The sequence below is a fragment of the Dipodomys spectabilis genome, unplaced genomic scaffold (assembly GCF_019054845.1).
Source record: "Dipodomys spectabilis isolate Male_0828 unplaced genomic scaffold, ASM1905484v1 ptg000766l, whole genome shotgun sequence".
In the NCBI taxonomy this organism is placed as follows: domain Eukaryota; kingdom Metazoa; phylum Chordata; class Mammalia; order Rodentia; family Heteromyidae; genus Dipodomys; species Dipodomys spectabilis.
This window is the reverse complement of record NW_024871443.1, coordinates 47,233-58,327: the sequence shown is the minus strand read 5'-3', so window position 1 is coordinate 58,327 and position 11,095 is coordinate 47,233. Positions and strand designations below refer to the sequence as shown.

Sequence of the window (11,095 nt, the reverse complement as noted above, 5' to 3'; positions counted from 1 at the left end):
CTTTTTCTGTGTATGTGGTGCTGAGGAATCGAACCCAGGGCTTCCTGCATGTGGGGCGAGGACTCTGCCCCTGAGCCACCTTCCCAGCCGCCCAAACCCAGAATTCTCGGCACACACAGAACACACAGCGCTTGTTAGCAAACCCCTTTGATTTATTCATGTTCTGTATACACAGTATATAAATCGCTGTACAACCCGCGCTGCCTTTGTTACATGATAAAAGTGGAGGGGGCAGAGATTCGGGGTGAACACGGAAAAAGACCGGTCCTGGCTCACTCAGCCTTTAACTTTGTGTTTGCTTTGTGCTGGTCCTGGGATTTGAACTCAGGGCCTGGGGGCGCTGTCCCTCAGCCCCACCCCCCAGACACCTTCAAGGTTGGTGCTCTAACCCCTTGAGCCACAGCTCCCTTTCAGCTTTTTGGTGGTTCCTTGGTGACAAGAGGCTCACGGGCTTTCCTGCCTTGGGCTGGCCTCGAACCACGATCCTCCGGATCTCGGCCTCCTGAGTGGCTGGGGTGACAGGCGGGAGCCACCAGGCGCCGGGCCTGAGCTGCTCAATTTTCTTTTTTCCCCTTCCCTTTTCCGTGTTTTCCAGAATGCTCCAGGGAAGAGTGAACTTAATCGATGTGCAGAAAAGGATGCGGGTGTGAAATCAGCGCCGAAGCGACGCTGACATTTACATCCCAGCTGCCCGTTGACTTTTCCTTCCAGATTGTTTATATTTGGTTCAAAATAGAAAAGTCTATTCTAGGAAAATAAAGTTACTATGGCAACGTTTTCCCAGAGCGACTCTGAGTCCCAGAAACCGGGTCCCCCCCCCCCCCCCCATGATACGTAGGTAGCCGGGTACGAGGAGCAAACGCCAAGGAAGCCTGTTCAGCCGCCAGCCTGCCTTTCCAGTCAACCCAGTGACCTTTTCCACTTGGAAGACGATCACCGAGCCGGGCGCTGGCGGCTCCCGCCGGTCATCCCAGCGGCTGAGAGGCTGAGATCCGGAGGATCGCAGTTCGAGGCCAGCCCGGGCAGGGAAACCCCTGGCAAAACTCTGCGGGCAGAGCTGGGGCTCCAGAGGTAGAGCGCTGGTCTTGAGCAAAGGAAAAAACCAGCTCAGGGGCAGCGCCCAGGCCCCGAGTTCAAGTCCCACCACCACAAGCAACCACACACACCGAGGAGAGAGGCTCTGCGCTAGCAAACCACCTGACTTCACCCGAAATGTCCGTCCCCTTGAGGCGGGGGTGTGGCGTGTGCGGGCCGCGGGGCCCGAGCTCCGGCCTGGCGCCGGCAAGCCGGGCGCCCCACGGCTGAGCCACGGCGCCGCTTCGGGTTCCCGGTGCGGCACGGGGCGCAGCGTCTCCGGACGGCCCTGCCGGGGCTGGCCTCCAGCCGCGGTCCTCCGCGCTCAGCCTCCCGACGGGCGGGGGCTCCTCGCCCTCCGCGGGGCGCGGGCGGGGCACCCGACCCTCTCGCGGATGCGATGACGATGTCCCCCGTCCCCGGGGCCGCCGGGCGGGCGGGCCGGCCTCGCGCCGAGGGGCGCGGGCTCCGGCCTCCCGGAGGCCGGCGGTTCACGCGGATCACCTGGTTCCCTTCGCCGCTCCGGGCTGCGGGAGCTCGGGCCCGGGCGCGCTGCCCCTTGCCCCGCAGCGCCACCTCTGGCTTTTTCTGTCGACGGGGGGACTGAGGCCTCGAACCCGGGGCTCCGTGCGCGAGGCGAGCGCCCCTCGGCGGAGCCGCCTGCCCGGCGTGAGCGCCTGGCCGCGGGCCGCGGGCCGCCGGCGGGGGCGGGGGCCGGAGGAGGGCGTGGCCGGGGCCGCCGGCGGGGGCGGGGCCGGAGGAGGGCGTGGCCGCGGGCGGGGCCGGAGGAGGGCGTGGCCGGGGCCGCCGGCGGGGGCGGGGCCGGAGGAGGGCGTGGCCGCGGGCCGCGGGCGGGGCCGGAGGAGGGCGTGGCCGGGGCCGCCGGCGGGGGCGGGGCCGGAGGAGGGCGTGGCCGGGACCGCCGGCGGGGGGCGGGGCCGGAGGAGGGCGTGGCCGGGACCGCCGGCGGGGGCGGGGGCCGGAGGAGGGCGTGGCCGGGGCCGCCGGCGGGGGCGGGGCCGGAGGGAGGGGTGGGGCCGGAGGGAGGTGGGCGGGGCAGAGGGAGGCAGAGAGGTGGGCGGGGCGGAGGGAGGTGGGCGGGGCAGAGGGAGGCAGAGAGGTGGGCGGGGCGGAGGGAGGCGGGCGGGGCGGAGGGAGGCGGGCGGGGCGGAGGGAGGCGGGCCAGGACGGGGCCGGGCCGCGCTCCCAGCTCACACGCCGCCGCCGCGGGCCCCGCGCCTCTCCCGCTCGCGCTCCCGCGGCCGCCGGCCTTGTCTGGGTCGGAGGTGGATGGAGGCGGGCCGCGCTCCCGGCTCACACGCCGCCGCCGCAGGCCCCGCGCCGCTCCCGCTCGCGCTCCCGCGGCCGCCGGCGCAGGATCTGGTGCGAGGCCAGGAAGGCCACGCCCACGTGGAACAGGATCTGCCACAGGTTGCGCAGCCCGTGCAGGTAGGCGTTGCCCAGGCAGATGGACAGCAGCCCCAGCGCCGCCTTGGCCGTCCGCGCCGGGCTGTAGAACAGGTACAGGTAGCACTGGACGGGCGGGGGGGGGGGGGGGGGGGGGGGGGGGGGAGGGAGAGGGTGGGTCAGACGTCAACAGGTCAGAGGTCATCCTGCACGGGGCGCGGCCGGCACAGGGCATCGCCTGCAGGGGCGCGGCCTGCACGGGGCGTGGCCGGCACAGGGCATCGCCTGCAGGGGCGTGGCCTGCAGGGGGCGTGGCCGGCACGGGGCGCGGCCTGCACGGGGCGTGGCCGGCACGGGGCGCGGCCTGCACGGGGCGTGGCCGGCACGGGGTGCGGCCTGCCCGGAGCGCGGCCTGCACGGCACAGGGCGTGGCCTGCACGGGGTGCGGCCGGCACGGGGCGCGGCCTGCACAGAGCCGGTGCTTTACCCACCTGGAACATGCAGGCTGTGAAGGGAATGAAGAAAGCCAGGATGTTCCCAATCTCCTCGGGGGTGACCTGAAACCAGGATGAGGACAGGTGGGAGGCCGTAATGCCATTTTACTCCAGCTGGCCAGGCCTGGCAGCAGAGGCACCCGCCTGTCACCCCAGCTACTCAGGAGGCTGAGATCTAGAGGATCGTGGTTCAAAGCCAGCCCAGGAGGAAAGACTGTGAGACACATCACCAAAAAGCCAGAAGTGGTGTTGTGGCTCAAGTGGTAGAGCACCAGCCTTGAAAAAAGCTCAGGGAGTCAGGTGCCGGTGGTTCACGCCTGTAATCCTAGCCACTCAGGAGGCTGAGATCTGAGGATCGTGATTCAAAGCCAGCCCAGGCAGGAAAGTCCATGAGACTCTGATCTCCAATAAACCACCAGAAAACCAGAAGTGGCACTGTGGCTCAAGTGGTAGAGCACCAGCCTTGAGCTGAAGAGCTGAGGGACAGCGTCCAGGCCCAGAGTTCAAGCCCCACAACCGACCAAAAAACAAAAACAAACAAAAAACCTTCCTCTTGAGCAGGGCACCAGTGTCTCAACGCCTGTCATCCTAACTACTGAGGAAGTTGAGATCTGAGGATCTCAGTTCAAAGCCAGCCTGGGCTCCCCCCCCCTCCCAAAAAAAGTCTGAGATTCAATCTCCAATTAACCAGCAAAAAGCAGGGCTGGAGGCTTGAATCAGGTGGTAGGGCGTCAGCCGTGATCAAGAAAGCTGATCTGCAGTACAAGGCTGTGAGTTCAAGTTCTGGTGCCAGCACACACAATCACCATCACCATCCCCACCACAATGTAAAACCTGAGTTCACAATGACCTTATACTATAACATGTGTCCCTGGAAAAGGGGGGGGGTACCTGTACGGAGTGCTCTGCGAGGTGCACCCCGCGGATGAGGTTCAAGGCGGCACACATGATGTTCAGGACCAGCGAGAGGACGCCCAGAGCTGTCACAGGCTCCATTCGGAAATTAGGAGCTTCACAGTTGAAAAGAAAAGGTGAAAACGAGACACTATGCCATCAACTCAACCTCTGCTCGCAGCAGAAGCTTGCGCTGGTGAAACACAGAATCACAAATATGCTCATTTTTGCGGGGGAGCTAGTCCTGGGGCTTAAACTCAGAGGACCTTGAACTCAGGACTCCCAACCAGCTATTCTTGATCACGGCTGGCACTCTACCACCTGAGCCAAGCCTCCAGCCCTGCTTTTTGCTGGGTAATTGGAGACTGAATCTCACACACTTTTTTTTTTTTTGGACATGGACTGGCTTTGAACTGTGATCCTCAGATCTCAGCCTCCTGAGTAGCTAGGACGACAGACGTGAGCCACTCAACTAAGAAGCTTGGGGACATTGCTCGGGCCCCGAGTTCAAGCCCCAGGACTGGCACTAAACTCCATTAGCCAATCTCCCCTTCCAAATAGGAGCGACGGCTTACCTACGGGCAGCAGAGCCGGTGTTAGGAATATCCTGGATTGAAATAGAGAAAGCCAAAACCCAAAGTAAAGTAAAAGAAAAAAACCCAGGAAGTCTGTTTAGGTGCCAGTCCCGGGCCTTGAACTCAGGGCCTTCTGCTCCTAGCTTAGCTTTTTCTGCTCAGGGCTGGTGCTTGACCATTTGAGCCACAGGTCCACTTCCAGCTCTCTGCTAGTTAACTGGACATCAGAGGTGGACAGATTTGTCTGCCCGAGGGCTGGCTTTGAACCGCGATCCTCAGATCTCAGCCTCCTGAGCAGCTAGGATGACAGGCGTGAGCCACCGGCGCCGGGCTTCACATAAACATTTTTATCATACCGCTTTGAAAGTGCAAGAAAGAAATTTAGTATGACAGAAAAACAAATGATTAGGGCTGGGAAGGTGGCTCAGTAGTAGAGAGTTTGCCTAGCATGCACGAGGCTCTGGGTTTGATTCCTCAGTACTACACAGAAAAAGCCAGAAGTGATGTTGCGGATCAAGTGGTAGAGCGCTAGCCTTGAGCACAAAGAGGCTCAAGAGACAGCGCCCAGGCCCTGGTACTGGTGCATGGCTCCAGCCTGGCATCCCAGCTACTATGGACGCTGAGATCTGGAGGATCGCAGTTCCACTCACCAGGCTCGGAGTACGCAGGCGCATGACCGTTGGCCAGGGTCCCGTTGGCGGTATCTGTGTCTTCTAGGGTGAGGACGGTGGGGGGCAGGAACTGCAGCTCCTCCTGGATTTTCTCCACGCTACTCCTCAGCTGAGCGGAGCTGACGCAGTTAAAATGCCACTTGGTTTTCTGAATGACACTGTCTGCAAAGGAGAGTGGCCCACGGTGAAAAGGCTCAGCTGGAAACCCTGGGCCTGGGCTGGGAAGGTGGTTCAGGGGTAGAGAGCGTTTGCCTAGCATGCACAAGGCCCCGGGTTCGATTCCTTAGAAGCCACATAAACCAAAAACCAATATAAGAAGATCACATGTGTTCTGTGGCCTGCACGTGGCATCGTTGCTATCATCAGGAGACTGAGATAGGAGGATCACGGTTCAAAGCCAGCCCGGGCAGGAAAGCCTGTGAGACTCTGATCTGCCACGAACCACCAGGAAACTGGAAGTGGCGCTGTGGCTCAAGTGGTAGAGCACTTACCTTGAGCTGAAGAGCTGAGGGACAGCGCCCAGGCCGTGAGTTCAAGCCCCTGTCGAACTTTCTAGGCTGGTTGAATCATTTCGGTGACTTATGGCTAGCACAGCCCCAACCCCCTCCCCCATAATGACCAGAACCCCTCCCAAACCTGCATTGATGGCTCTACCGCACAGTGTGACCCTCCCTCCCGCCCCCCGAAAACAACAGGAGGTATCAGAGCGGGGTACCAACCGAACTCCAGGAAGGCGTAGGGGCGGGAGGCCAGGCGGATGCAGGTGGGGTCGTAGGACGTGGTGAAGTCCCACCAGAGTGTCTCCAGGAAGCAGAATGCCATGGCGGCCGGACACCGGGGGGAGCAGATAGCCAGGCAGCCCACGTCCCCGGCGGAGGAGAAGCTGAGACGCACAGGCGGTTAGCACACTCGTGAGGGCCACAGGATCCCACGGCCCCGTCCCCCCGACCCGGCCACAGCCTGAGTTCAACCCCCAGGCCTGTCATCCCAGCCGCTCAGGAGGCTGAGATCTGGAGGATCGCGGTTGGAGGCCAGCCTCGGGACAGGGGTGCTGCTCACTTACTAGATGCTAAAGTCGGGACTCTGGGCGGAGCCCCGACCGGGATACTGGGCCAAGCAGGAAGCCAGAGCCTTCAGCCGCCTCCGACACGCCAGGAACTCCTGGGCCTGGTAGAAGTCAGTGCTGGCAGACAGCGGCAGCCCATCCCTCACCCGAACCACGCAGGCGAAGACGATCACGGACATGGTCCACGGGAGGACTCATCAAGACATCTGCGGGGAGCACGGCGGCCACGTGAGCACGGTCAGGGGGCGGGCAGGCCCCCTCGGCGTGGCTTCCAAGGGCACATAGCTAAGTTGAACTCTAGGCCTGGGCGCTGTCCCTCAGCTCTTCAGCTCAAGGCTGGTGCTCTACCACTTGAGCCACAGCGCCATCTCCAATGAATTCAATCAGTGGGGAATAAGGGATAAGGAGGTAGATCAGGTAGGAGGTAGGGCCATCCGTAGGTTCCAAAAGCATCTTTGGAACAGCAGGGAGTAAAACACAGAGCTGGCCAGGTGCTGGTGGCTCATGCCTGTCATCCCAGTTACTCAGGAGGCTGAGATCTGAGGATCGAGGTTTGAAGCCAGCCTGGGCAGGAAATACTGTGAGACTCTTATCTCCACTGAACCACCAAAAAGTTGGACGTGGAAGGTGTGGTTCAAGTGGTAGAACATCAGCCTTGAGTGAAAAGCTAAGGGACAGAGCCCAGGTCCTGAGTTCAAGTTCCAGTACCAGCATGGCACTAAATAAAAATAATAAAGAGAGACAAAGAAAATAAAGAGAAAGTGAGGGATACTGCTGTATGTCTTGAAGTTCTGGAAATACTGGATACAATGACCAAGTTCCTACAGATGGACCCCAGAAGTCATACTGCCAATCCTATTATAGTAAGATACTAAATATTTGACTTGTTTATGAGAGAATAGTTAGAAGCAGAAGGAAACAGATCCGGAGCTCCTCACAGTGCCTGTAGTAAATCAGAAAAAAAAAATCCCTCTCAGATGCTTGGCACCCAGGAGCTCACAATTAGCATCCCAGCTCCTCAGGAGGCTGAGATCGAGAGGATCGTGGTTTAAAGCCAGCCTAAGCCAAGAAAGTTCATGAGACACTTATCTCCCACAAACCAGCTGGAAGTAGAGATGAGGAAGGAGAAAACGCTAAGGGAGAGCACCTAGGCCCTGAGTTCAAGCCCCAGGACCGGCACACACACACACACACACACACACAAAGAAAACAACAACAGGACCAGCTGACCACCCATCAGGGACTTCAAATGTGACCCGCCCCAGGAGAACTTCATCCCCACACAAAAGGCACTCAGTTCTGAGCACCAAGCCAACCAACAGAGGGCACAGGAGCCCTTTATGCCCACGCTGAGCACCACAGGGAATAGGGGAGGGGGGAGGGGGAAGGGGGAGGGAGGGGGGCGGTACTGTGACTTTTGCTCCCATTTGAAGTTGTTCAGTTTGGAAAAATGTTTTGGAAAAGCACGGCAGTGGGTGGGACCTGATGGCTCATGCCTGTAATCCCAGCTCCTCGGGAGGCTGAGACTGGAGGATCACTGTCTAAAGCCAGCCTGGGGCAGAACAAACCAACCCAAGAGATTCCTTTGTGTGTATGTGTGTGTGTGTGGGGGGGGGGGGGGGGGGTCCTGGGGCTTGAACTCTGGGCCTGGGTGCTGTCCCTCAGCTCTTCAGCTCAACGTGAGTGCTCTACCCACCTTGAGCCACAGCGCCACTTCCGGCCTTTTCTGTGTCTGTGGTACTGAGGACTTGAACCCAGGGCTTCCTTGCTCGCTAGGCCGAACGCTCTACCACTGAGCCACCTTCCCTGCCCAGAGTGCAAGTCTTGAGCGCAATAAAAGCTCGGGGATGGACAGCGCTTGGGCTCTGAGTTCAAATATCAGAACCAGGGGCTGGGAAGGTGGCTCAGTGGTAGAGCGCTCGCCTTGAGCTGAACAGCTGAGGGACAGCGCCCAGGCCCAGAGTTCAAGCCCCACGACCAGATCCAAAAAAAATAAATAAAAATAATAATGAAAAAATATCAGAACCAGCTTAAGAAAGACAAGGGAGGAAGGGAAGGGAAGGGAGGGAGGAAGGAAGGGAGGAAAGAAGGGAGGGAGGGAAGGGAGGGGGAGGGAGGGGGAAGGAGGAGCAGGAGGGAGGGGGGGGTGTTCAGGGATTCCCTGGGCGGGAAACGTCAGAGGGTAGGGGAGCCGGGGACCCCCTCCAGTCGACCCCGGGGGTGGGCGGGCCGCGCCTCCGGCTCCGATCCCCTCCCACACCCCCCACCCCGGGCCGGCCCTCGGCTTAGCGGACCTCCACCCCGCCTCCCCCCCGACCGGCTCTCACCTCGCCCCGACCGCGGCCTTCGGGGAGCCCAGCCCGTCACCTGCCAACCGCCTGGTGCACGGCCGGGCCTGGGCTGCGGCGCCCCATCCAGCCCGGGGCCGGGCCGGCCCGCAGGGCAGCGCAGGCCGGGCTCGGCCTCCACCTCCACCCCGGATGGGACGCAGGGCTCCGAGCCGGAGGGGACGTCCTGCGCAGGCGCGCGGGCGCCGCCGCCGCTCATTCGCCGTTGCCAAGCAACGCACATACGGAACGGACCAATCCTGGCACGCCGCTGCCACCTGCTCAGTTCCCTCCTCCTCTGCTCCCCCGGCCCCTCCCACCCCGGCGTCGGCGCTACTCATTCGTCGTTGCTAAGCCACGCCCATACCGCAACGAACCAATCCCGACGCGCGGCTACCACCGGCCCAGTTCACTCTTCTTTTTTCCCCGCCGCCCCGCCCACCCAGGCGCCGACGCCTCTCATTCGCCGTTACTAAGCAACGCCCCTACGGGAACTGACCAATCGCTGAGCGCGCACCTGCCACCGGTCCAGTTTCCCCCTCCTCTTCCCCCTCCTCTCCCCGGCCTGTCCAGAACTCCAGCAAACCCAGTAAGCGGTTCTTCCAGGGCTTGAGGCACCCCATGAAAACGGGGTGCGAGGAAGTTCCGCTGCTCGGCCGCCCGACTGCTCCCCAAGCCCGCCCTCAGTTGGAAATCTAGGCCTGTTCGTTCTCACCTCCTTCCTCCGGATGGCAGGCGATGCTGGGGTGGGGTGGGGTCACTGGGCACAGGCTGAGGAAGATTCGGGGTGACCGGACCTCCTGCACTTCCCGGGACGCGGCTTCTCGTCGTCTGTCAGGCTTGGAAGTGGGGTGGGGTGGGGGGAGGTGGTGGCCCTGAGAGACAAACCCAAAGAGCACGGCCTACTGCCAGCCTGGAAGACGGGGTGCCAAAGTCCGCCCGCAGCGGCCCGCCCCGGGTCGCAGGGCCGTGGGGAAGCCGGAATCGCCTGGGGCTTCTTCCTCCTTCCTTCCTTCCTCCCCCCCTCCTCAATAAGTGATTGTGCACTTGGCAGTTCTGCACACCTGCAGGACGCCAGTGAAGAACCTTCAGTCGCTTTAGTGGGGAGGGGAAAAAGGAGGGGGAAAGGTCACGGTAAGAGCCCCAAGTAAGATGTGTGAACAGGATTTACATCATCATGCAAAGGAGAACCAGAGGTTTAGATCTGCATTTGGGGGAGCAGGGAAAGCTTCCCTGGGTTTGCAGCCAGTTGGGCAAATAGAAGTGTGTTCGAGGTGGAGAGATAGATCAGCATTAGAAGAAGGAGAAGCAGAAGGGGAGGAGGAGGGGGGAGAAGGAGGAGGAGAAGAAGAAGAGGAGGAGGAGGAAGCGGAAGAAGATGACGACAACAGAGGCAGAGTAAGGGACAGGGAAAGTTAGTATTTTCATGAGTTCAGAATTTAAGTTGGGGAAGATATAGAAAGTTCTGGAAATGGACCAGGCACTGGTGGCTCATCCCAGCTACTCAGGAGACTGAGATCTGTGGATCGTGATTTGAAGCCAGCCCAGGCTGGAAAGTCTGGGAAACTCTGATCTCCAAAGGACCACTAGAAAACCATTAAGTGGCACTATGGCTCAAATCGATAGAGTGCCAGCCTTGAGCTGAAGAGCTCAAGGACAGCACCCAGGCCAGAGCTCAAGCCATATGCAAGAAAGAAGGAAAGAAAGAAAGGAAGAGAAAGAAGGAAAGAAAGAGAGAAGAGAGAGAAAGTCCAAGGAATGGATAGTACTGATGATGAGTGGATAATAATGTAAAAGTATTAAGTGCTACAGAGCTGAATACTTTAAAGATGACAACATAGAGTGTATCTTCTCTATAATTTGCCGAAAAAAAATAGCAAATTGTTAAAATAAAAACTGGATACAAGGCTGGGAAAGTGGCTTAGTGGTAGAGCGCTTGCCTAGCATGCATGAAGCCCTGGGTTCGATTCCTCAGCACCACATCCACAGAAAAAGCCAGAGTGGTGCTGTGGCCCAAGTGGTAGAGCTCCCCCGGCCCCAGCCTTGAGCAAATAAGGGAAAGTATCCAGGCCATGAGTCAAGTTCCAGGACTAGCACAGACACACACACAAAGAATCTGAAGCCTTGAAACTACTACAGGAAAATACTCGAAGATACACACATAGGCAACAATTTTCTGAATAACCTCAAAAAAAGGAGGAATGAAGAATAACAGAGGGAATACATTTAATCAAATGAAGTGATATGCACGTATGTAAATGTGACCACAAAACTCCTTTGCACAATGAGTACAAGCTAATTAATTTGTTTTTTCTTAGCCCTGCATCAGTTCCTAATAACAGCCATCCTACTAGGGCTGGGGGAGATGCGCTAGAGCTACGACCAGTCAATCACAGGCCTAGCCCCGCCCCCAGGGTTTACGCAAGCGCAAATCGCCCCAGAGCCCGAGGGGCGGGACCGGGGGTGGAGGGACCAAGTTGCTTTTGTTTTTGCACTTCCCAGCCACACAGAACGCCCCGCCCACAGGCAGCGTAGCCCAATCAGCATCTAGATCGTATCCCCCGCCCCTCGTGACGTCCATGGAGGC

The 11,095-nt window shown here is 59.8% G+C and overlaps 1 protein-coding gene across 1 annotated transcript; it reads right to left on the bottom strand.

Annotated features, from left to right (window-relative positions):
- Positions 1 to 2,238: 2,238 nt before the first annotated feature.
- On the bottom strand, positions 2,239 to 8,649 carry Sec22c (SEC22 homolog C, vesicle trafficking protein). The gene is made up of 7 exons (XM_042672743.1): positions 8,509 to 8,649; positions 6,179 to 6,387; positions 5,835 to 5,998; positions 5,095 to 5,277; positions 3,867 to 3,985; positions 2,973 to 3,038; positions 2,239 to 2,607 (listed from the first exon to the last, which is right to left on the bottom strand). Exons 2-7 carry the CDS (start codon positions 6,358 to 6,360, stop codon positions 2,389 to 2,391), a joined length of 933 nt encoding a protein of 310 aa, XP_042528677.1. The 5' UTR covers positions 6,361 to 6,387; positions 8,509 to 8,649; the 3' UTR covers positions 2,239 to 2,388.
- Between the last annotated feature and the right edge of the window lie 2,446 nt (positions 8,650 to 11,095).